The sequence below is a fragment of the Leuciscus leuciscus genome (genome assembly GCF_965113295.1).
Source record: "Leuciscus leuciscus genome assembly, chromosome: 2".
Classification (NCBI taxonomy): domain Eukaryota; kingdom Metazoa; phylum Chordata; class Actinopteri; order Cypriniformes; family Leuciscidae; genus Leuciscus; species Leuciscus leuciscus.
Window position 1 is genome coordinate 10338731 of NC_138726.1, and position 22051 is coordinate 10360781.

Genomic DNA, 22051 nt, shown 5'->3' on the forward strand with positions numbered 1-22051 from the left:
AAAGCAAAATAATTATTTGTGGAAAATAGAGAACAAGGAAGAACAAAACATGAACATACAGTACATAAGTCTATTCAAACAATGACACTCAAACCTGTCCTGTTACTATAGCTAACTGTAACGGGGCGAACAAGACATGAGACCTGTGGATCCAAATGCAAGGCTTTATTCCAAAACATGGTCATCATACAGGCAGCGTCAATAAACAGCAAACAGGTATGGTAGAGGCATGACACAAAATAAACCTTAGGGCAAGCGTGGGTAGACGATCGGCGAACAATATCCAACAAGGGCAAGGCAAGGAGAGGTAATCCAGGTAAACAGCAATGATCCAAATGAGGTGCAAACAGCGTCCAAAGGGCTAGGCTAAAGGTAAATCCAGGAAACACGGGCAAGAATCATAACACAGGAAACCGCAAAGGACAAGGCAAGACTAAGATCACTTGATTGCTCTGTAGCTAACACTAGGGGAGTGCTAAACACAATACAATACATAGTTCCCACAGGCCAATTAATGTCACGTGACCTCACCGGAGACTTTGATGGCATAAGCTGCTGTGTTTACAAAGTTTTACAAGCAAATTTTGAATATTTCTTTCGGTTTATAATGTTACGAAAATCATGAAGAGACAAAGTGACAGAGATTATAAAGAGACTATTAACACAAGACAGAGAGAGGTACAATGCGAAAATTTCAGTCATAAATGGTGTGGATTTATGCGCTAACGAAGGAAGCACTGAGCACTGATTATGCAGCTTTGCCTCAGATAACCTACAGTATTATCATGTGTACCATTATCTGGTATTGGCTAGGAGTTTTTACACATGTGAGCAATTCCGAGCCTGGAAATCACTGGAGGCGTACAATCAGTTTGCAGAGGGTTGGGTTGGTGACGTTTGCTCAAGTGCAATCAATGGAAAAGTAGCATGAATATACACGGTATAAAAATAAATAAAACTCGTGTGCAAATTAATGTAATGCGGAACTACTTTATACGCGGGTTCTTTAGGGACATAATCTGAGATTGCAATACTGGAATGTGTGCGTGCGTGCGTGCGTGCGTGCGTGCGTGTGTCTGTCTGTCTGTCTGTCTGTGTGTGTGTGTGTGTGAGTGAGAGAGAGAGAGAGGCGCAGGCGCGATCGAACAGTGGAAACAATGTTGTTTTTGTATGTTTTTAATACCTCGTCATTTTGAATACGTGACATCATTCAAGCTTCTTTCCTGTTTATCCTCGCCAGCCATAACCTCTGTCGTTGTTCTGACTTCTCACATTCATGAAGTCTAATGACGGGTATACTATAAAATCCAAATTTAAAGTCGGCATGAAATCAAATTTGACAAATCTTCTTTTTATATGTAATATTGTAGTGTTTATTATAAATGATTTATCTGTGCACTTCATTATTTTTTAAAAATTCATTTACCCTTATAATCTTTAATCAAATACATTACCCTTCCCTCCCCCCTCGAAACGACCTCTCTTCTCTTTCGGTCACGTGCCATGGCGAAAGGGTGCGGCCAGAGCCGATGAGGGTGCGGCTATCGGTGTCTGTCTCGTTTTGAGTCAAGTCAAGTTATCAGTCAAGTTCACCCTCGAGAGCATCTCGAAGTGTCCGAATGGTAGGCTATCTTTCTTATCTAAATCTAGTTATTTACTTATCGGACACGTCGAGATGCTCTCGATGGTGAACTTGACTGATAACTTGACTTGACTCATCTTGGTTCGCGGGAGGCTCATATAAATATGGGCTGATTCCTGCCTGCAAATTTAGCTGCTCATCCTCGTTCTCGTCGCCGGGCTCCTCAATAAAAAAATCCTTCATGGGAGGGTAACGGTGGGGAGTCCGGTGGAGAGAAATCCTACACAACTGAATGTAAACTGGCATTCAAATCTGCCTCCATTTTGTTTGCAACGCCCAACCTCCAACGATCCAATCAATTCCCGAAGGACGAAATCAAGCCCCGCCCTACATTTTTTTTCTAATTTCAGAAGCCGTTTCACTCGGATATACGTCACAACAAGGAAAAAATGACAATCTCAACTTCCGTTTCATGCCGACTTTAACTGAACCTCCGGCACGATTTGAACATCAATTGACCCAGCAGGAGATGACCATTTTCACTTTTTATCGCAAAATTAACTCATTTCAGCTTCTTCTTCTAATGTTCTGCCCACAGAAATGGCGCCGGGTCGGCAAATGCCCGTATGTTGTGACGTCATGTAGGAACTATGTATACTCAGCCCCAGAGAGAGAAAGTCCAAGGCTTATAAAGAGTGTGAAATAGTGTGTGATAGTTCTCAGGTGTAAGCATGATTAGTGGAATCAGCTGTGTGTGTCGTCAATGCAATGAATGATGGGAATTGTAGTGAAGTGCAAGAATCCATGCTGTGAGTGGGCGACCTCTGGTGGTGACCAACCGGAAGTGCAGTGACCAGATTCGTGACACTAACATTACAACAACAGCATATCTTGATTTTGTGAACATTAAGCAAAACCAACATAGCAAAACCAATGTTACTTATGTATGGAGCAGAAAAACCGCAACCATGACGTCCGTTTTCCGCTTCGGTCTCTCCAGCGCTGGAAAACTTTTCTAATATTAACATGGGTTCTAAAGCTCTTGCCTGATCGTTAACCCTTCTTTTTCCAGTGATATTTCTCTGACCTTTTTTCTTTTGTAATGTCTCTCAGCCAAGGTTACAAGTACATTAGATAAACATAAGAAAAAAGAGAGGTGAAAGCGGACACATACAAACATGCACACATACAAATATAGTTATACACATATACACATATGGGGCCCTATTTTAACGATCCAAGCGCATGGTCTAAAGCGCACGGCGCAAGTTCACTTAGGGCGTGTCCGAATCCACTTTTGCTAGTTTAACGACGGGGAAAATGGTCGGCGCGCCAGGTGCATGGTCTAAAAGGGTTGTCCCTGTTCTCATAATGAGTAATGGGTGTGTTTTGAGATTTACGTGCGTTAAACCAGTCTCATCTCCCATTCCCTTTAAATGCCAGTTGCGCTCGCGCCATGGCAGATTCGCTATTTACATGACGGAATTTTATAGTGGAAAAACCGAAGCCGTCTCCAGAGGGCAAACGGAACTGCTCGTGCGTGAGGTTAAAGTGCATAAGCAGACCATCTACGGGACAAGCCGGATTCATTCCACCATATCTTTATGTACACAATAATAATCTTTTACATTGTAATCTTTTTATTTTAAATATTTGGCATGTTTGTGTGCTGATGTGTGCAGCCCTGTGTGTTTAATAAGGAGAGTGTACGCGCATGTGGATCTGCCTATAGGCGCACATTACTAACGCGCTCTTTAAATAACAAAAATAATAATAATTGCGCCATTGACTTTAGACCAGGTTTCAGTTGGTCAATGGCGCAGTCTATTTCAATTGGCTCAAAATAGCAACGCGCCAACAATGCGCCTGAACACACCTCGTCTTCAGACCACGCCCATGGGCACACAAATGGGTGCAAATGCATTTGCTATTTAAACAACGTGGTGCAGGACGTGAAAATGATAACTGCGTCGGACTGAAACGTGCAAAAAACAATTGTGTTACACTTGGCGCTGCATTGCGCCGGCTGTAAGATAGGGCCCATGGACACATATATACATATACACAAAAAGGACATTAGGATAGATTACAAACTATGTTAAAACCAACATGTTTCTATTTCAGTATGTTTTTAGTTTTTGTTTAGTTTTGTTTTTACTGTCAGTGCAATGAGTATAAATGTATAAATCGTTTTATAAAATGTTCAGATATAGTAAGTGTAGACAGTGTATATGAAGAGTACAAATGCAAAAGCCTCTAAATGCCATCTGAAATTTTCTTATAGAATGATCATTTTTATGAAGCTCGTATATTTAAATTCAATAATTTCACTTAAATGGCAATGAAGATTACCTATTAATTATCATTTAAGTGAAATTACTGAACTAAAATATATACAAGCTTGATAAAAATGATCATTCTATAAGAAAATTTCAGATGACATTTAGAAGCTTTTGCATCTGAACTCTTCACATATACACAATGTACACACAATATAGTGTAACTATTTTACTGCACCTTTAAAATGGAATCATGTGTTGTCATGACTTATTGATCATATCATTTTAGAGACTTGTAAGCAACTAACCAGAATTGCTTACTAAGCAATACCCTAACAATCACCCAGAACACACTAGCAACTGCATAGATAGGCCTATGCCTTGGCAGCCACCCATAGCCCCCTTGGAACAAAGTGGGGTGTTATCATAATAATCTTGTTTGTATTTTGAGGAGTATTTATGGTAATATGTATATTACTCCCTTTGACCTCTTATTAAGGCTAAGTATAGACCATGTACATATCGCTGTGTACATTATAAAAGGTTGTGTTTCGCTATGGTGCATCCACACAATCCATGTTTCGGAGGCCTACGGTATAATAAGCAAAGCTATTACGTTCAGTCGATTTTCCTCCTCACAGTAGAGGTGAAGAGGCGGGAGTTTAATGTATGTGCTCAGGGCTGCATCCTGCTTTAATCTTTATGGGAAATATCGGTGAGATCAAACATCTATTAACTCAGTTATAATAAAGAAGTTGCTTTATGCAGAGGCCGCGCTAATCAGGTACAAGCGCCCGGACTCGTGCTGAGTCCAGAATGTATGGGAGAAATTAGCGGTAATTCTCATTTTAATGTAAATGAGCTTTTGAAGGCGATGTGCCAATCTCAGCGCACGGCAGGAAGACGGTTTACCGCTTAGCAAATGACAGTTTGGTGATAAATCATCTATAATTAAACAATTTGGCACGAGCGTGTTGACGCCAGCCATCTTTCCTGGTGGTCTCTTAATGAAGTCGAAAGTACTGATAGGCCGAATGTTTCCGCAATCGAGGAACGCCGTGTTCGCGTCTGACCCCCTGTTTCTTAATCAGCAGCACTTTATGATATATCCGTCCCTATTTGCTTTTTAAACATCCTCATACATAGTTTATGTGGACGAGCGCTCTCTCTAGGCACACTTGAAGCTGAGAGCCATTTCTCTTAGTAGGAGATTAATTGCTTTTGATCAAAGTTGTCACAGTATTGCGCAGGCCGTAATGGACTTAAAGTTGAACAGGTAGTGCAATGAATGAGGTAAAAAAAAAAGAAAAAAAAAGAGCCCAACGTTATCTTGTTGTTCGTGTTCCTGGTTGAGGAAATTTAATTCGTCCTCCTTGTTTACCCTCCACGTTTGTTCGGGTTACAAGGCTTCAATGTCAGCGGTGATGCCGACAGTGGCTGAAACATGCTGCTATCAGACAGGAGAACCGGAGGTTGGGTTCACACTCAGCTCATTTGGAAGGGGTATATATCAAAGAAGACCATGTGACAGAGATTAATGTCGGCCCGGTTCATGGAATAACATCCCCCTCCTTGCCCTGAAACAACTTCCTGATAAAAACACCAGTGTAACACCTTAACGTTGCGGTAATAACAGAAAGGCATTATTCTGAAAAAGTTTATGACTGACAGATAGGGTAACGGACAGGCTTCTCATCTGCAGCAAATTAATATTTTTATGTGCTCTGTTGTATATCATGCCATGATTTGTAAGTCTGTTTGAGACTGGTGTCAAAAAAAAAGATGCAATCACATATTCATTATGTGATATGCGAAACAAGGACGTTATTCTTGTTAGTGAGGGAACGTAATGTGGTCACATTCATGCAAGATGTTGTTTAATCTCTATACTGTTGGACATTCAAATGCAAGTTCATGAAAAAATAAGAATAAGAATCATGGAAAAAACATCTGAGTGTTCAAGGCAATTACAGATATAAAGGGATAGTTCACCCAAAAAATTTAATTGTGTCATTACTTCCTCTCAAGTTGTTCCAAACCTGTATGAGTTTCTTTCTTCTGTTGAACACAAAAGAAGATATTTTGAAGAATGTTGTTAACGCTGAAAAAAAAATTACGATGGAAGTTATTGTGTGCCGTCAACTGTCTGGTTACCAAACTTTTATGTTAAATGCAATTAATCGTAATTAATAGATTTGACAGCACTTGTCTTTAATGTTCTATTGAGAGATGTACATTTTAGTCGATTTTGTTCTATTTTAGAGTAAGCGATTCTCAAAAAGATGTGTATAAATATATTAAGATGTATATATGATTGGTTTTCACATGTGAAAAATCTAGTCTGATGCTCAGATACACGTCTGAGTGATCAAAAGTAATTAAGAGATTTAGATAATGGTATAAGATAAGAGGGTGTGATTCTTAAAAAGCATCAATTAAGATACGACCAATTATATTAAGTAAAAAATAACTGGTTGCCAATGAGTCTAATGTGAGTTTAACATTTTCCAAATGTAATTAGCAGTCATTTAGAGACCCCCTGTAGTCAATAATTGTATCACTTAAAACTTCTTTGATTACCAAAATTACATATTTAAATGTTTTTTCCTTGCCTTAAAATAGCTTGAATGTAACTCTACACTATTGCCTCATTTAAGTATATTCATTTAGTATTCATAGTTCTATGAGTATGCAAATTAGCCCCACCTCCACTCACTCACACCAGCTCAGGGATCCACTTGCTGACGATCACACATTGACGTGATTGGTAAGGTAGTTTGTGATGTCAGAAACACCAGCGATTTCAAACCGTGTTTTTGAGACTGTCTTTGGTTCACTGCAGTTTTAAGGAGAAAATACTCAGCAATGGTGTTGACTGTGCTGAATTTGCACATGGTTTGTCTTAAAGCATATTAAAAACACCACATAGGCATATAAACAACATTAAAAGTTTTATTTTCAACACGGGGACTTTAAGAAACCGTGTTGAGAAATATAGGGTATGGCTTTAATTTCAATTATTAATGTATCTGATTTGAGGCAGAATTAATATGAAGTTGTTCCTCACTGTGGTTGAAAATGACTTGTTATTTTTTGAGACAGATACATTCAACTTGACTTCCACATCCACCAAAAATCACTTTGACACCAGCTGGTCAAATTACCATTAGAAATGCAGAAATGGTTCAGAAAACTGAAGTTACCTTTGAGAAAAGCTGTAGCATAATTTGTTTACAGATGCTGTTTGTTAGATAAAATAGTGGCGTTCAGATATTTTAATGTACAAATATGTTTTGAGGACACTGAACATGTTGTTGTATGATGTAAAGCAGGGTCTTTTCTTTCTCTCCTAATGTCTTTCTCTCCAGCCCCTCCCTGCATTTATTTATGCCCGACTCAGAGTCTCCACACTCAGTATCCATCCATTATGTCCTCCCCTCTTTAATTTGGTTGGCAAATTTAATTTACAAATGAATACCTTGCCTTTCTAATGGCCCATCGGGAAAGATAAATACACTTTTGTATGGAGAGTGTTTGATCACTTTTCCCCTCCTTGTCTTCTTCTTTGATGCTAGTGAGCTGGCTAGAGAGAAGCCATAGATGACAGCAGGAAGAGAATGAACGCTTTAAATGATATAGCATGAGCAGCTAATGTTGTGTCGTGATTGAGCAGTTTGCTGTGCAAATGTATGCTGTAACGTTGCCAGATTAATTGAACTCCATATTACTGTTGGAGCCTGAGCTGAGCACTGAATACTTTTATTAGTGTATGAATACAAATAGATGTTGGAATTCAAAACATGTTTTAGTCTTTGTATCAACATGTATCAACATTACTATCTTGGGATATTAACTTGGTTTGATCCTCTGGTTGATTTAACTACTTAAATGTTTCATAAATAAATAAATAACCCATATTATTTTCGCAATATCAAGAAAATTATATTGCATCGCTTCTGGTCCAGGGTAGGGTTGCACCAGCCGTCCGCAAGTTCTTTCTTAAAATGGAACGTAAAGTCCACACGGGCTTAGTACTAGCTAGTTTGTAACTAACTCTGTACTTTATTCCGTTGCACCATTTGTTCTTAAGACAGAACGTAGTTAGTAGGTCGTATAATTTCTCCATAAAGTAATGTGTAGTTGCATGATATGGCGTTTACCCTCAATGATCCAATACCCTCAATCATCAAATACGTGAGCAGAAGTTGTGTTGAAATGCTGTGAATTTCAGTTTATTAACTACTTTTGTCTCATGTATCTAAAGGTAAAAACAAGTAACGGTATTTTGTTGCCATTAAATACGATACTTTATCATGAATAACATGATAAATGTTTTTATAACATTCAGAAACTGTATTTGAAACGAAATACATAATGATCAATAAATAAATACTGATAAAAAAAATAAAAAAATAAAAATGACATTTATTGATTTTGACTGATTTTATTTGACATGCACAACACGGACCAATTTTCAGCGGTGCACGGGTTTGTGTTGAAGAGCCACTAACAAAGTAATCTATTCACATAATGTTATCTCTCTTAAAATGTAAGCGAGTGTAAATGTCAGCAATATCATATATGTCTAAGAATTCTGTCAGGGAAAAGAAGAGCTTATTGATGCAGTTCAGTCTGTCTGCTATTTTATTCCAACCATTACTCCTGATCAGAGGCTTCCATAAATATTTAGTTTATACGAAGAGTTACGCTTCAACTTAGTTTAATGGTGCAATGCATAAATATTTAGTAAAGCATAAGTTGTAACTCAGTGTCCATTTATATCAAAACTAGGCTAAGTTGGAACTGGAACTGAAGTTGGAACCGGCCCCAGGTTTTGGTATGTTTCGGTAAATAATAGACATTTTACTCAAGATGCTTTCAAAGGAGCGAACAAAGATGAGCATTATCCAATATCCATTGCATATGCAGACTGATATCTAAAAGTTGAATTTTTTTATTTTTCCTCTTCTAACTAACATTTATATTACTAAAATATATTTAAACTGAATACAAAAGATATGTGCAAAACGAACTAGCTAGGGTGGTATAATAACCTTAAAAGTTCATAGATATTGACCATTAGTTCGTACAGTGTGCAACACTTTCTCTGACAAGCGCATATGGTTTACGAGTAAAAAAAATAATAATTCATGGCTGCAACAACTTATCGATTAGTCGCGTCTGCGCAGGCCCGTGAAACCATCAGCCGGTCACGTCGCTAATTTCTATGTACAAAAATGCTCATGGAAAACCGCGGAGGACACAGAGCTGCTCCGGGAAAGGTACATGATCCAAGTTGTCTGAAACATGAGAATGCTTTCTATTAATAAGCGGTTCAAACAAAAGCATATGCGTTTACTGCGTATTGCTGTCTTGTGCTTTGACAGATGAGTGTTTTGTTTATTGCCTTTGACACGTGTTTTCCACAGTGCATAATGTTACATCCACAGATAGTTATAGAAGGATATAGATAGTTATATCATTATCTGTAGATGTTAGAAAGTCCCGCATGTATTTTGATTTGGCATATTCTGACACAACAATCTTCTTGTTAACCTTCACATAGCCTCGATGAACTAGCACTGAGGGGCGCAATGGCGCATGCGCGTCAAACAAACGAAGCGCAGTAAAATAGGAGCGCAATCATTTTACTAAATAAAATAATTTACGGAATAAAATGTCTAAAATACACATTTTGCTAAAATATTTATTGTTTGACTTAAGTGTAGGGGAAAATATACAACATCAATCATAATATGGGAGCAGTATATATGCACAATTGTTGGTAGGCTACAGCCAACAGAAGAGTGTCTAAATAACTACAATTATAAAAAATTAAAAAATAAAAAGAGCACAAAATGTTACTTTGAGTTTGTAGGAGGTATGAGGAACACATCTCGTAAGTTAAGATTTTGTGCTTTTCATTTTTAATTTAGTTGTTTTAATTTCTGCTTTAAAATTGTAAGCAATCAGTTGTTTTTTAGGTTCAAATGTAATGTTTGTATTTTAAAGGGGTTCTATTATGCTTTTAGCCTGTAATGTTGCTGTTTCTGCATAAAAAAGATCTGCAAGGTTACAAAGCTCAAAGTCCATTCCAAAGGGAGATAGGCTATTTTATTTAACACAACTTTTCAAAAACTAAAACGAACGGCTCTTTTGGACTACAACACATTTTTACTGGATCTTATGAAGTCATAATGTTCCTCATTTAAATAATCCCTGCCCACAGAATACGCAAATAAGTTGGTGAGGCCTGGTTTTGCTGCGCTAGAGAAGATGTTTGTCCTAAAGGCCCGTACACACCGGGACGAATATCGGCGCGCGTTATTCGCCAGCGTTTTTCAACGCGTTTTTTGTGTTCACACCCAAGCGATTTTCGCTGACGATGAGCCGAGTGAACATGCAAATTCATTCCCTGACATTAGATGGCGCTTAATGTAAAACAGAAATACAATACCACTCCATAACAGTATATACTCTGCAATACCACTCCATAACAGTTCTCTTTTAACAAGATTTTTGTAGTCGCTGTCGCGTTTGTCATATAGTTCTTTATTCCGACACCAACGAGACCAGCAGCTCTACATTCATCTTGCCTTGCATCTTCCTCGTCATTTCTTCCCGGCAGTGTCTGTCTATGGGCAGTGTAGACGCTACTTGGCGTATATCTTCTTCGCTGTTACGTATGTGTGCTCGGCAAGACCGTTTTGTGTTTGAGCGCCCCCAAGTTGTGTTTTACTGTAACTTCAGAAGCTCCAGACACGTGAGCAAAAGCGCCAATCTCATTGGTCGGATAGTTTTTGACGCGGCGCATCAAACCAAAAAAACGAACCCGAGGCGTTTAAAAAAAAATTACGCTTTTACGCGTGGCGTTTTTCGCGTCGGTGTGCACACTCACATTGGCGCCCTTTGTTTAGTCACGAGGCGTTAAACGTCGGCGAATATCGCGCGCGAAATTCGTCCCGGTGTGTACGGGCCTTAAGGCTGACAAACTTAGAGAGGTTAACATGTATTTTTAACACTGTTCCTTAACATTATAACCTGGACATTTGTCTGTGCACTGCACATTTTACAGAGAACAGAAGACAGACAGAGTACAATGCAGGCTATACACACAAAAGCTTCTCCTGATTATGGATCACATCTTGTAAGTATGTCTTATTATTTTTAGTTGTGTTTTGCTGTTTTCTATTAACAGTTCCAATTATAAGTTTTATGTAGTTGCTATGATAGCTATGATGTAAATGAAGGGCAAAGCTTTGCCTCTGCTAGCCTGATTACTAACATTACAGTATTGATGAAGTGTTTACTTTAGCTTTTGTAAGCTCTTGCTTTTGGAAGACTGTTCACCGCCCCTTAGGAAAATTATCCATGATTTTGTTATCGATTACTGTTTATATAATCATAGTTTTCCGACAAATATGATTAAATAGTGGATAACAAAAAAACAAAACATATACCACTCTGAAACATCCTGTGAAATCCGTCCTTGCAAAGTCTGTGCTTGAAATCCGTTCAACGCGATCCTCTTGTTCGTTAACATTGTCAGGGTCTGAATCGGGCTCGAAATAGTTTAAAATTGATGCCATCTTTAAGATTTACATCTGAGTAGAGCTCAGGGTTATGAAGGGGCGGGACATTTCCTGAACAGGCGCTAGGCGCTGCCAATCCCAACACACTGGACCAGCTAACCAATCACCGCACATTTCGTATTTCAGAAGGAGGGGCTTCATTCCAGACTGGGGAGAGAGGAACTGTAATAATGTAAAATATGTGAAAAATTATGCGTTTTTTGAACAATCAAGCAGGATCACATACTGTACTATACCCCAAAAACTTTCTTAAAAGGGCATAATAGGACCCCTTTAACACTTTTTTTTTGCTTAGAATGTACAGCATAGCCTACATGCTTGTTTCCATAGGCTTTATATTACACATTGTTTGGAGAAAAGAAGGATTTCTAAAATAAAACAATATTCTCAAGAATTTTATTGTTTTGTTTGAAACATTATAATAGGTGAAAAACACTTTTATTTCAATGATCCACTTTAGACATTCTACTAACTATAAGCAACTTTGCAACTACATGTCAACTAACTCTCATTAGAGTATTAATAGACTGTAGTTGACTGTTAGTAGACTGTTAGGTTAGGATAAGGTGTTTGGATTCAGGTTAGTAAAATAAGTTGACGTAGTTATGAAGTTACTTATTGTCAGTATTATATCTATTGAGGGACCATCAAAATAAAGTGTTAGCAGATATTAAGCAGTCAGTCTACTAATACTCTAATGACTGATAGTTGACATGTAGTTGCAAAGTTACTTATAGTTAGTGGACCATTGAAATAAATAAATTGTACAATAAATTGTAACTTTTTTGTCCTTGAAGTGTTTAATGTTTAGCATCCCCTCACACTAATGTGAAACTTAAGTAGTTTGATAAAAAAGCTTGCTTAATTTACACCTTTAAAAACTTGTATATTTGTAATATTTTATCCTGTATATTGAAACATAAATGTACTGAATATAATGAGTGATCCACATATCTTTAGCCATGACAACATTTGAGAGATGCGTTGGTGTTACACTATAAATGAGCATTCTCTCTGATGAGCCACTTCCATAAAGGGTCCACTGAGGACAAAAGAGGAAAATGAGAAAGTGTAGAACAATGAAAAGGCTTTCATTTAAGAGCATCAGATTATCAGAAAGAGGGGGAGAATCTTCACAGAAGTAATCAAGCCTTGATGAAATAAAGGAATGCGTTAAGCCTCCATAGAGTCAATGCAATGTACTGTGATGGCCACAAGTACATAAACCCACACAAAACCCCAGAGCATTAGCATTCTCATTTCAAATGTCTTAAAGGCTGGGGAAACATGCAAATTGTTTTAAATGGATGACAAATGTGGTGATAGAGATTTCTGGAGGCCATTTTCTCTGCCTCTGTAGATCCCCTTTGAAAGTACATGTTTAATTCTATCTATGGCAATATGTGTGTTCATTTTGTCTTTTAATATCTGTATTTTCTCTTAGAAAAATTGTATCTCTCCAAGGAAAACAAAACTAGCTGATTTGTAAGTTCTCTCTTGAAGTTTGAAATGTAGGGGAGCGCGGGGCACAACCTAACACATTTTGGTTTTGGCTCAATTATTAAAAAAAATTAAGTTAGATACATTTTTTTTTTAACACAAGCAACATACACATCTCTGCTACAAATGAACACTTAACGTTTTTTTTTTTCTAGGACCTACTATTTTCGTACAGTTGCACTGAAAGTGACAGAAGTGCAAATGTTACAACTTACTCCAATGGGGTGGTAGTGGCGCAGTGGATAAGACACATGCCTTTGGTGTGAGAGACCCGGGTTCGAATCCACTGTGAGACACCAATGTGTCCCTGAGCAAGACACTTAACCCCTAGTTGCTCCAGAGGCGTGCGACCTCTGACATATATAGCAATTGTTAGTCGCTTTGGATTAAAAGCGTCAGCTAAATGAATAAATGTAAAAATGTAAATGTAAATATGCGGGGTTAATAATAACAGACAGAGGGGTTAGTTGTAACACTTGTGTGTAACACACACAATTCAGTACTATTTTATCTGTATAGGTTGATATTGTTTGTGCATCTGTATAGATAGATATCCATACATCCATCCCTCATCCAATCATCCTTCTATAATGGATCAATATCATGGATAGAGATATAGAAAAGGGCTGCACAGTTTTGAAATTAAATGAATAAATAAATGAATAAATAAATGAATAAATAAATAAATAATCACATATTGTAATTGCAATTGAATTATATTTTGTGTGGCAGCTGCATGCAAAATTATTATTAAAAATAATAATAGTAATATTAATAAAAACGAGCTTAAAATCACATTTTAAAGGGTTTATTGCATGAAAAAAAGGCTTTATATTTTTAATAAATAAACAAGTGATCAATGGAAAGTAAAAAAAATCCCATAGCCTACAAAGTAAAAAAAAAAAAAAAAAAAAAAAAAAAATTCATACTCTGACATTTAAATTCCAACATTGTTTGTGAAAATCCAAAAAAGTTAAATCTGGCTAAATAAATAAATAAATACTCAAACCTGAAAAGTTGTGTGGCTCCCTGTTTTCATTTAATTTCATTATCGTTGCACACTTGGCGGCTTAGTTGTAACACTGTGCTACAACTAACCCCGCTGTGTAAGAAATATGTTAAGCCTAGCTAACAGTTGCTAGGAGTTGCTGGTTTGTTTCATAATGGTGCTGTGTTTTAGCCAACAAGACAGTGATTAAGGTAATATAAAATTAGATATGATGACATACACATCCAACTCAGAAACCGAAAAAAACGTATGATGAAAAAATTTACTTGCACCGTGTCAAAACGCTCTTTGTCCAGTATCTTCATGAAAATGGAGACTGTCTCCTGGCAGCGAGAGAAAGAGCGGAAACACAACCTGCTTGACCCTAACTAACTGTGGAAAAGGTCCGTGTTACATTTAACCCCGCGTTAGGTTGTGCCCTGCGCTCCCCTATAGTTCTGGACTGCCTCTGTCCTTCATTGATTGGACAAGCAGGTAGCTCCGCCCCAAACTCGAGCCATTGGCTGAGCCTGAAGCTGACAAGCCAGCTTGCTCAAACAAATAGAGCAAAGCTATAAAGTCAGTCAGCAAATCGCTTACTTAAAGTTGTCTTGGCATTAAATTGATCAGAAAAAACATTTTAACACAGAAAACATGATCGATTTCACCTTTACACAAAGCCACGTATTTAACAGCTTTCAAGCGGAACGAAACGTACTCGGTTACTAACGTAACCTCGGTTCTCTCTAGAAGAGGGAACGAGTACTGCGTAAGATATCTTACGCTAGGGGAAAATCCTTTTTCCGCGAGATATTGAAGCCAAAAATTATCCTTAATTTTGTAATAATGCAAAACGCGTTGCGGCAGCATGCAGACATAGGCGAGGCAGCCCGCGCGCCTATTGGCTGCTCTGCGGCAACTGCAGCAGCCTATCGAGCGAGGCCTGGAGTGACGCCAGACCCAATCAGGGCACTTCGCGCCCGCTGCGTCACGTCCCGCCGAAATGGGCGTGGTCTAGGCCTATAAATACCGCTCGCAGGCAGCTATTATCTGGTTTTTCATCATCGAAGCAACCAGAGCGTGTGCATGCACGGCAAGATACGCAGTACTCGTTCCCTCTTCTAGAGAGAACCGAGGTTACGTTAGTAACCGAGTACGTTCTCTTACGAGAGGTCTCTCGTACTGCGTAAGATATCTTACGCTAGGGGACCCAATGCAAAACGCCGTGCATGCTGAGATCTGACACCAAAGACCCAAGGGCGAAAGCCCGGGGTACATATAGTGCACAATCACTCAGGGAACTCACAGGGAGTCCGGGAAGAGGGAGGGGCGAAGCCGCACTCTTCCACATATGGCAGCGTCGCTGAGATGCGAATTTCATCATACAGACAGGGCGGGGTACGGCCTGAACTGATGGGGGAATGTGGGTCTTACACAGTTTGCCCAGGCACATCTCGTGCTGCTACTTTTTACTGTCGAACATTGAGCTGTGCTCAGTAGACGCAGCATTCTGAGCTGATCGCATCAGGTCAGATAATATTGGTAAACTTAGACCGACAGCAGCCTGGCCTGCAGGGCGGGAACCTCTAGGTTATAAAACCTTATAAATGTAGACGGGGAGGCCCAGCCTGCCGCCATACAAATATCTTGCAAGGCAATCCCACTTGACCAGGCCCACGAAGAGGCCATGCCTCTCGTGGAGTGCGCTCTGACACCCAACGGGCACTGCATGCCCTTGGAGGCGTATGCCAGCGCTATAGCATCAACTATCCATCTGGATAGGCTCTGTTTCGACACGGCTAGTCCCTTAGAACGTCCGCTAAATGAAACAAAGAGCTGCTCCGTCTGTCTGAAAACAGACGAGCGAGACACATAAGCTCGTAATGCCCTGACTGGGCAAAGGAGGCTCGCGTCTCTTTCCTCATCAGGGACCGGTAGGGCTGACAGGGAGATAACCTGCGCCCTAAACGGTGTGTTGAGGGATTTTGGAACATAACCGTGCTTAGGTTTGAGTATACCTTTTGAGTCATTAGGCCCAAACTCCATGCACGCCGCGCTCACAGAGAGCGCGTGTAGATCCCCTATGCGCTTCACTGAAGCGAGAGCCAGCAAAAACACCGTCTTGAAAGACAGGTGTTTCAAATCGATTGACTGTAAAGGCTCAAATGGCGCACCTTTCATGGCTTCCAGAACCGTAGAAAGGTCCCATACGGGGACTGAGGGAGGTCTGGGAGGATTCAGTCTCTTAGCCCCTCTAAGGAAGCGGATGACTAAATCGTTCCTTCCTATTGACTGACCAAGCGCTGTTCCTGAGAACGCTGCTATAGCCGCCACATAAACTTTGAGCGTGGAGGGGGCCCTGCCCTCATCCAACAGCTCTTGTAGGAAGGAAAGCACCTCCGTCACACCACAGTCTGTGGGCGACACACCACGGGCTGTGCACCAGCCCGAAAACACTGACCATTTCGAGGAGTAGAGTCGTCTCGTAGACGGAGCTCTAGCCTGCGTGATCGTGTTTAATACTCCTTTAGGGAGTCCAACATGTACCCGTTGATGGCCCAGACATGAAGGGACCATAGTTCCGGGTGAGGATGCCAGATCGAGCCGTGGGCCTGTGAGAGGAGGTCTCTCCTCACTGGTACTGGCCACGGGGCAGTACTTGCTAACTGCATCACGACTGGGAACCAAGGTTGTTTTTTCCAGAACGGTGCCACCAGCAATACTGAGCATCCTTCTTCCCTGATCCGTTCTATCACCTGAGGCAGGAGAGAGACGGGGGGAAAAGCATAGAGCGGGCGGCGGGGCCACACATGGGCCAGCGCGTTCCTGCTCTTGGAGAAAAATTCCTGACAAGTGAGCGTTTTCTTGAGACGCAAACAGGTCTACTTCCACTCTGCCGAATTTCTTCCACAGCAGTTGGACTGTCTGTGGGTGTAGAGACCACTCGCCTGCCGGAACATTGTTCCTGGACAGTCTGTCCGGTCCTATATTCAGGAGCCCTGGCACGTGCGCTGCTCTGAGCGAGCGCAGGTTGCACTGAGCCCATACCAGGAGGCGTTCTGCCAGCCTGTACAGGTTCTTGGACCTGAGGCCGCCCTGGCGATTTATGTAGGACACCACAGACATGTTGTCCGAACGGACCAAGATGTGGCGTCCTTTTATTTGGGGACAAAAACGCGTCAGCGCGTTGTCTACTGCCAGCATTCCGAGGCAGTTTATGTGCAGGAGCTTCTCCCGTTCCGACCACTGGCCGAAGAACGGTCTGCCCTCGAGCAGCGCTCCCCATCCCGAGGTGGAAAGTCCGTGGACACCACTTTCACCCTCGAGGAAGTCCCAAGGCTTACACCTGATTGGTACCCGTCGTTCGCTCTCCAAGGTTTCAGAGCTGTGACGCACTTCTGATTGACCCTGAGGCGAAGCGAACCGGATGCCCACGCTCTGCGTGGGACTCGCGCTTTCAGCCAAAACTGCAGCGGGCGCATGCGGAGCAGGCCCAGCTGGAGCACTGATGATGCTGAGGCCATGAGACCTAGCATCTTCTGAAATTTCTTGAGCGGGACAGACGCGCCGCAGCGAAACGAGTTCGCTGTGCGTTGAATGTCTACCGCGCGCTGTGGTGATAGTCGCGCTATCATGGACAGCGAGTCCAATTCTGTGCCCAGGAAAGATATCTTCTGACTGGGTGACAGAGAGCTCTTCGCCCAATTGACACTGAGACCCAAATCCTCGAGGAGTAAAATGGTCGTGTGTTCTATGAGCACTGCGCGAGATTGCGCTAGAATCAGCCAATCGTCCAAATAGTTCAGTACTCGCATGCCTCTCATTCTGAGGGGTGCGAGCGCCGCATCCATGCACTTCGTAAATGTACGGGGTGCCAGGGACAAACCGAACGGCAGGACTGTGTACTGATATGCCTGGCCCTCGAAGGCGAATCTCAAATATCGCCTGTGACCTGACGCTATCTGTATTTGAAAATACGCGTCTTTCAGATCTATTGACACAAACCAATCTCCTTGGCGAATCTGCACAAGGATTTGTCTGGTCGCGAGCATCCTGAACTGTCGCTTCACAAGCACTTTGTTCAGTTGCCTTAGATCTAGTATGGGTCTGAGACCCCCGTCTTTTTTCGGTACCAGGAAGTATCTGCTGTATAGCCCTCCTTCGCTCTGAACTTGAGAGAGAGGCTCTATGGCCCTTTGCTCAATAGTTTCGCCACTTCGGCTCGAAGTAAATGTGCTACTTCTGTTTTTACCGTGGTCTCACCGCGCGCCACATAGCGGCGAGGGCGTCGGCGAAACTGTAGCGAATAGCCTCTTTTTATAATGTTCAGCACCCACTTCGAAACCCCGGGCAGCTTTGCCCATGCGTCCGCATGAATAGCTAGGGGTTGAATACGAAGCGCGCTCCGCTCGCTCAGCGATGGAGAGGCTTCGGCGTGCTGTAACACAAGCGTCGCGCTCGTGACATTCCTCAGAGTCACCATAGGCAGTAACTAGCTCGCAGTGAGGGCAGTCGCCGTCAGCGAGCGCGAGAGCTGCGTGATCAGGAAAAGGGGCGTCTTGAAAAAGACGCTCAGCTCTTTTAGTGCAATGGGAGTGTGTGTCGCGGCGGCGAGCACACACACATACATAAACACAGTAGCAGAGAAAGGATATAACGCCGGATAGCGCAGCAGGAAGGCAAGGAAGGCGGCGCGGCCAGCGACTTCAGTGACTCGTCCCGCTGAAGGTGCTCTCTTTCAGACGGCGCGGCTTCTTATCCAGCTCCAGCGATGCGTGTGCTTCGCTTGATGGATGAAAAATCAGATAATAGCTGCCTGCGAGCGGTATTTATAGGCCTAGACCACGCCCATTTCGGCGGGACGTGACGCAGCGGGCGCGAAGTGCCCTGATTGGGTCTGGCGTCACGCCAGGCCTCGCTCGATAGGCTGCTGCAGTTGCCGCAGAGCAGCCAATAGGCGCACGGGCTGCCTCGCCTATGTCTGCATGCTGCCGCAACGCGTTTTGCATTATTACAAAATTAAGGATAATTTTTGGCTTCAATATCTCGCGGAAAAAGGATTTTCCCCTAGCGTAAGATATCTTACGCAGTACGAGAGACCTCTCGTAAGAGAACTCAGAGCTTTCACTGCGGCCCTCTCAACCCAATCTTATGTGAAAACAGAAGTATTTTATGAGGTGGAGATTTCGAATGAATTTGTTTGATTTGATTGGTAAGGAAATGTAAGATTTTTTGAAAAAAGTAAGCAAGAAGCTCTACACCTAAACCTAACCTTCAGTGGGGAGTAAGCAGATTGTACACAAACATACGAATGAGATCTTACAAATTCAGATCATTTAGCCACCAATTTATCAATTGCCATTTGAGTGAATGGCAGAATGGGCCCTTCTTGCTACTTCATTTAACCCCTTCCCTGCCATTGACGGAAATTTCCGTCATTTGTGAGCCAACTTCCTTGCCATTGACAGAATTTTCTGGCAATCCGTGTTTTCACTGTTATACAGTAGGGGGCGCTATTACACATCTTCTGAAAGAGTACTGAAGTTCCTGATCAAAACACGTGCGAGGAAGATGCAGAAACAAGCGATATTATATGTAATCATGCATAATGTAAAATAACGCGAACACCAACATTAAACAGCATATAAATCAAAACTGCATAATGTTACTGATTGAAATGTCGATCCAGGATGAGCTATAGGACTGTGCAAGCTTTAGGGGTGTTGATGAACCCGATCTTCTCCATCTGTGTTTTGATGATCGTTCTGAATCGGACCTGGACGAAGTCTTTGACAAAAAACTTGATTTTCTCAGCTTTTTGCTCAAAATGTTGCCTTTTTTTTATGAAACTTACGCATTTTCAAGTGTTAATAAAAAAAAAAGAATGCATGAGGCTAGGATAAAACAGTTTTTTTTTTTTTTTTTTTTTTTTTTTTTTTAAATAATCAGAGGCTTTCTTTCTTCTGATAAATTGCATGTTCAGATATACATACAATGAAATATTCTGGGGGCCATGAAACTTTTGTGAAAATGACCAAAATATCTGGCGGTGTTTGGCAACTTAAAAAATAAATAAATAAATAAACGCTGGCGGGGAAAGAGTTAAACGTACACTATGGAATTTTTTCTCCACTAGGGGTCGCTAACATATTTACAATAACAAAGGCGTAGTTTGATGACGCAACATTTGCTAAGAATTATGGATCTTGTCGTCAACGTCAAGCCGACCGATCTAATAATGTTTATGGATGACTGAGTACATCGATGCTTTTATCATGACTGTGATATGAAGCAGTTCGGGGTTGCTAAGAGACAGCTATCAGCTCCACACGCGACGCGAGTCCCGCAGATATAAAAGGAATATGGACATTTCATTCTACCGAACTAACGTTACACGCGAGTGCAGAATTACTACTCACAGTCACAGGTCAGTTTATTAGACAAATTAAACTTGTGAGGTAACGCAGCGTTGTTTCACTTGGTCTAACATTACACTATCACACTAAACTGCATTTGAATGTGTTGAAATGCATGTGTTAGTTTGTCTATATGAGACTAGCAGTAAGCTAGATCAACATTAGAATAACATACAGATCATATTCTGACATTGTATCATTGTTGAACTATATAACATTGATTAGTTTTATGTAAATGTGCTCACCTGTTTAATAAAGTACATGTAGGAGCGGTTGAGCTCTCGTTTATATAACGTTACTGTCTATGGGAGCTCTCGGCATCTCGAAAACATCGCGCTGATATTGATTCTCAGTTTAGTTCTCCTTTTTTATCCAAAGTCTGCTTGCCATGGTCCATAATGTTTGAACGAAATAACAACAGCGTGCAGATAGACATTGCGAACTACAGTGGTCCACGTCTGTCGTCTTGGTTACTATCAGAGGGCTCTGGTTCATAGCTCTGGTTGCCATGGCAGTACAAGCGGAAACCAGGGACAACGCGGATATGACGCCATTGACTGCGACAAAACGGAAATAAAGAAACGTGCAGTGTCTAAAAATTAAATTAAAATTTCTCCTGGTTTGAAAGTTGTTGGAAACAGTCGGGATAATGTAAGTACACAACTAAAAATATATATATAACATAGATATAGTGATTTTTGCTATTTTTAAAGCAAAAAAATTACATATTGTGCCTTTAAGTGCATTAAAATTATATAAGGTGATATGTGAAAAAAAAGTAAATAACTAAAAAAAGGCCTGAAATATGCTAAATTTTTTTAAAATAATTAAATATGCTTATCATAACTGCCATTGTACAAACGGTTGAACACTGACAAAAGCAGTCAAGGACATTGGTCTGAGAAAATCATGGCATTCTATCTAATCTGACCATGCATCTTTCCATCTGAGCTGTGCCACGATTCCATTAGAAAGCTCGTGAAATTTAATTTCCACCCTTTGCTGAGGACACTGTTGATTTGGCTATTCTCAGACAATCGAGAACATCTTTCCCTGTTTAGAGAGGTACACAGACATCCTGTGGTTCCAAACACAAATTGTGCTGTACAGATCTAAAGTTTCTCTCTTACAGCACAGCCAGAGTATAATATCAATTAGTATCAATATAAAGTCCGTTGCATTTTGTAGCTTATTCTGGCCAATTACATCTTGCGTGTACATACACGTGAAGTGTAAAATGGATGACCTCAGTTTGTTTTGGTATACAGTACAACTACCGTTTAGAAGTTTGGGGTCGGTAAGATTTTACATTTTTGAAAGTCTTTTATGCTCACCAAGACTGCATATATGTGATCAAAAATATAGAATAAAACAGTAATGTTGTGAAATATTATTAAAATTTTTAAAATAACTGTTTTCTATGTGAATATTTTCAAATGTAATTTATTCCTGTGATTCAAAGCGGAATTTTCAGCATCACTACTCCAGTATTGTCACATGATCCTTTAGAAATCATCCAAATAATGCTGATTTGCTGCTCAAGAAACACTTATTATTATTATTATTAACGTTGTAATCAGTTCACATGTTTGTGGAAACCGTGACACATTTTTTTCCAGGATTTTTTGATGAATTGAAAGTTCAAAAGAACAGCTTTTATTTGAAATAGAAATATTTTATAACATTATAAATGT

General features: G+C 40.7%; 1 protein-coding gene across 1 annotated transcript in view; it reads right to left on the reverse strand.

The window, feature by feature from the left end:
• Positions 1-16778, reverse strand: part of LOC309492719 (uncharacterized protein) — a 74648-nt gene extending 57870 nt beyond the window's left edge. The window contains exon 1 of the mRNA XM_082161726.1: positions 14660-16778. Coding sequence (XP_082017852.1) covers positions 15490-16671 — 1182 coding nt within the window. The 5' untranslated portion in view covers positions 16672-16778 and the 3' untranslated portion in view covers positions 14660-15489. The remainder of the gene's footprint in view (positions 1-14659) is intronic.
• Between the last annotated feature and the right edge of the window lie 5273 nt (positions 16779-22051).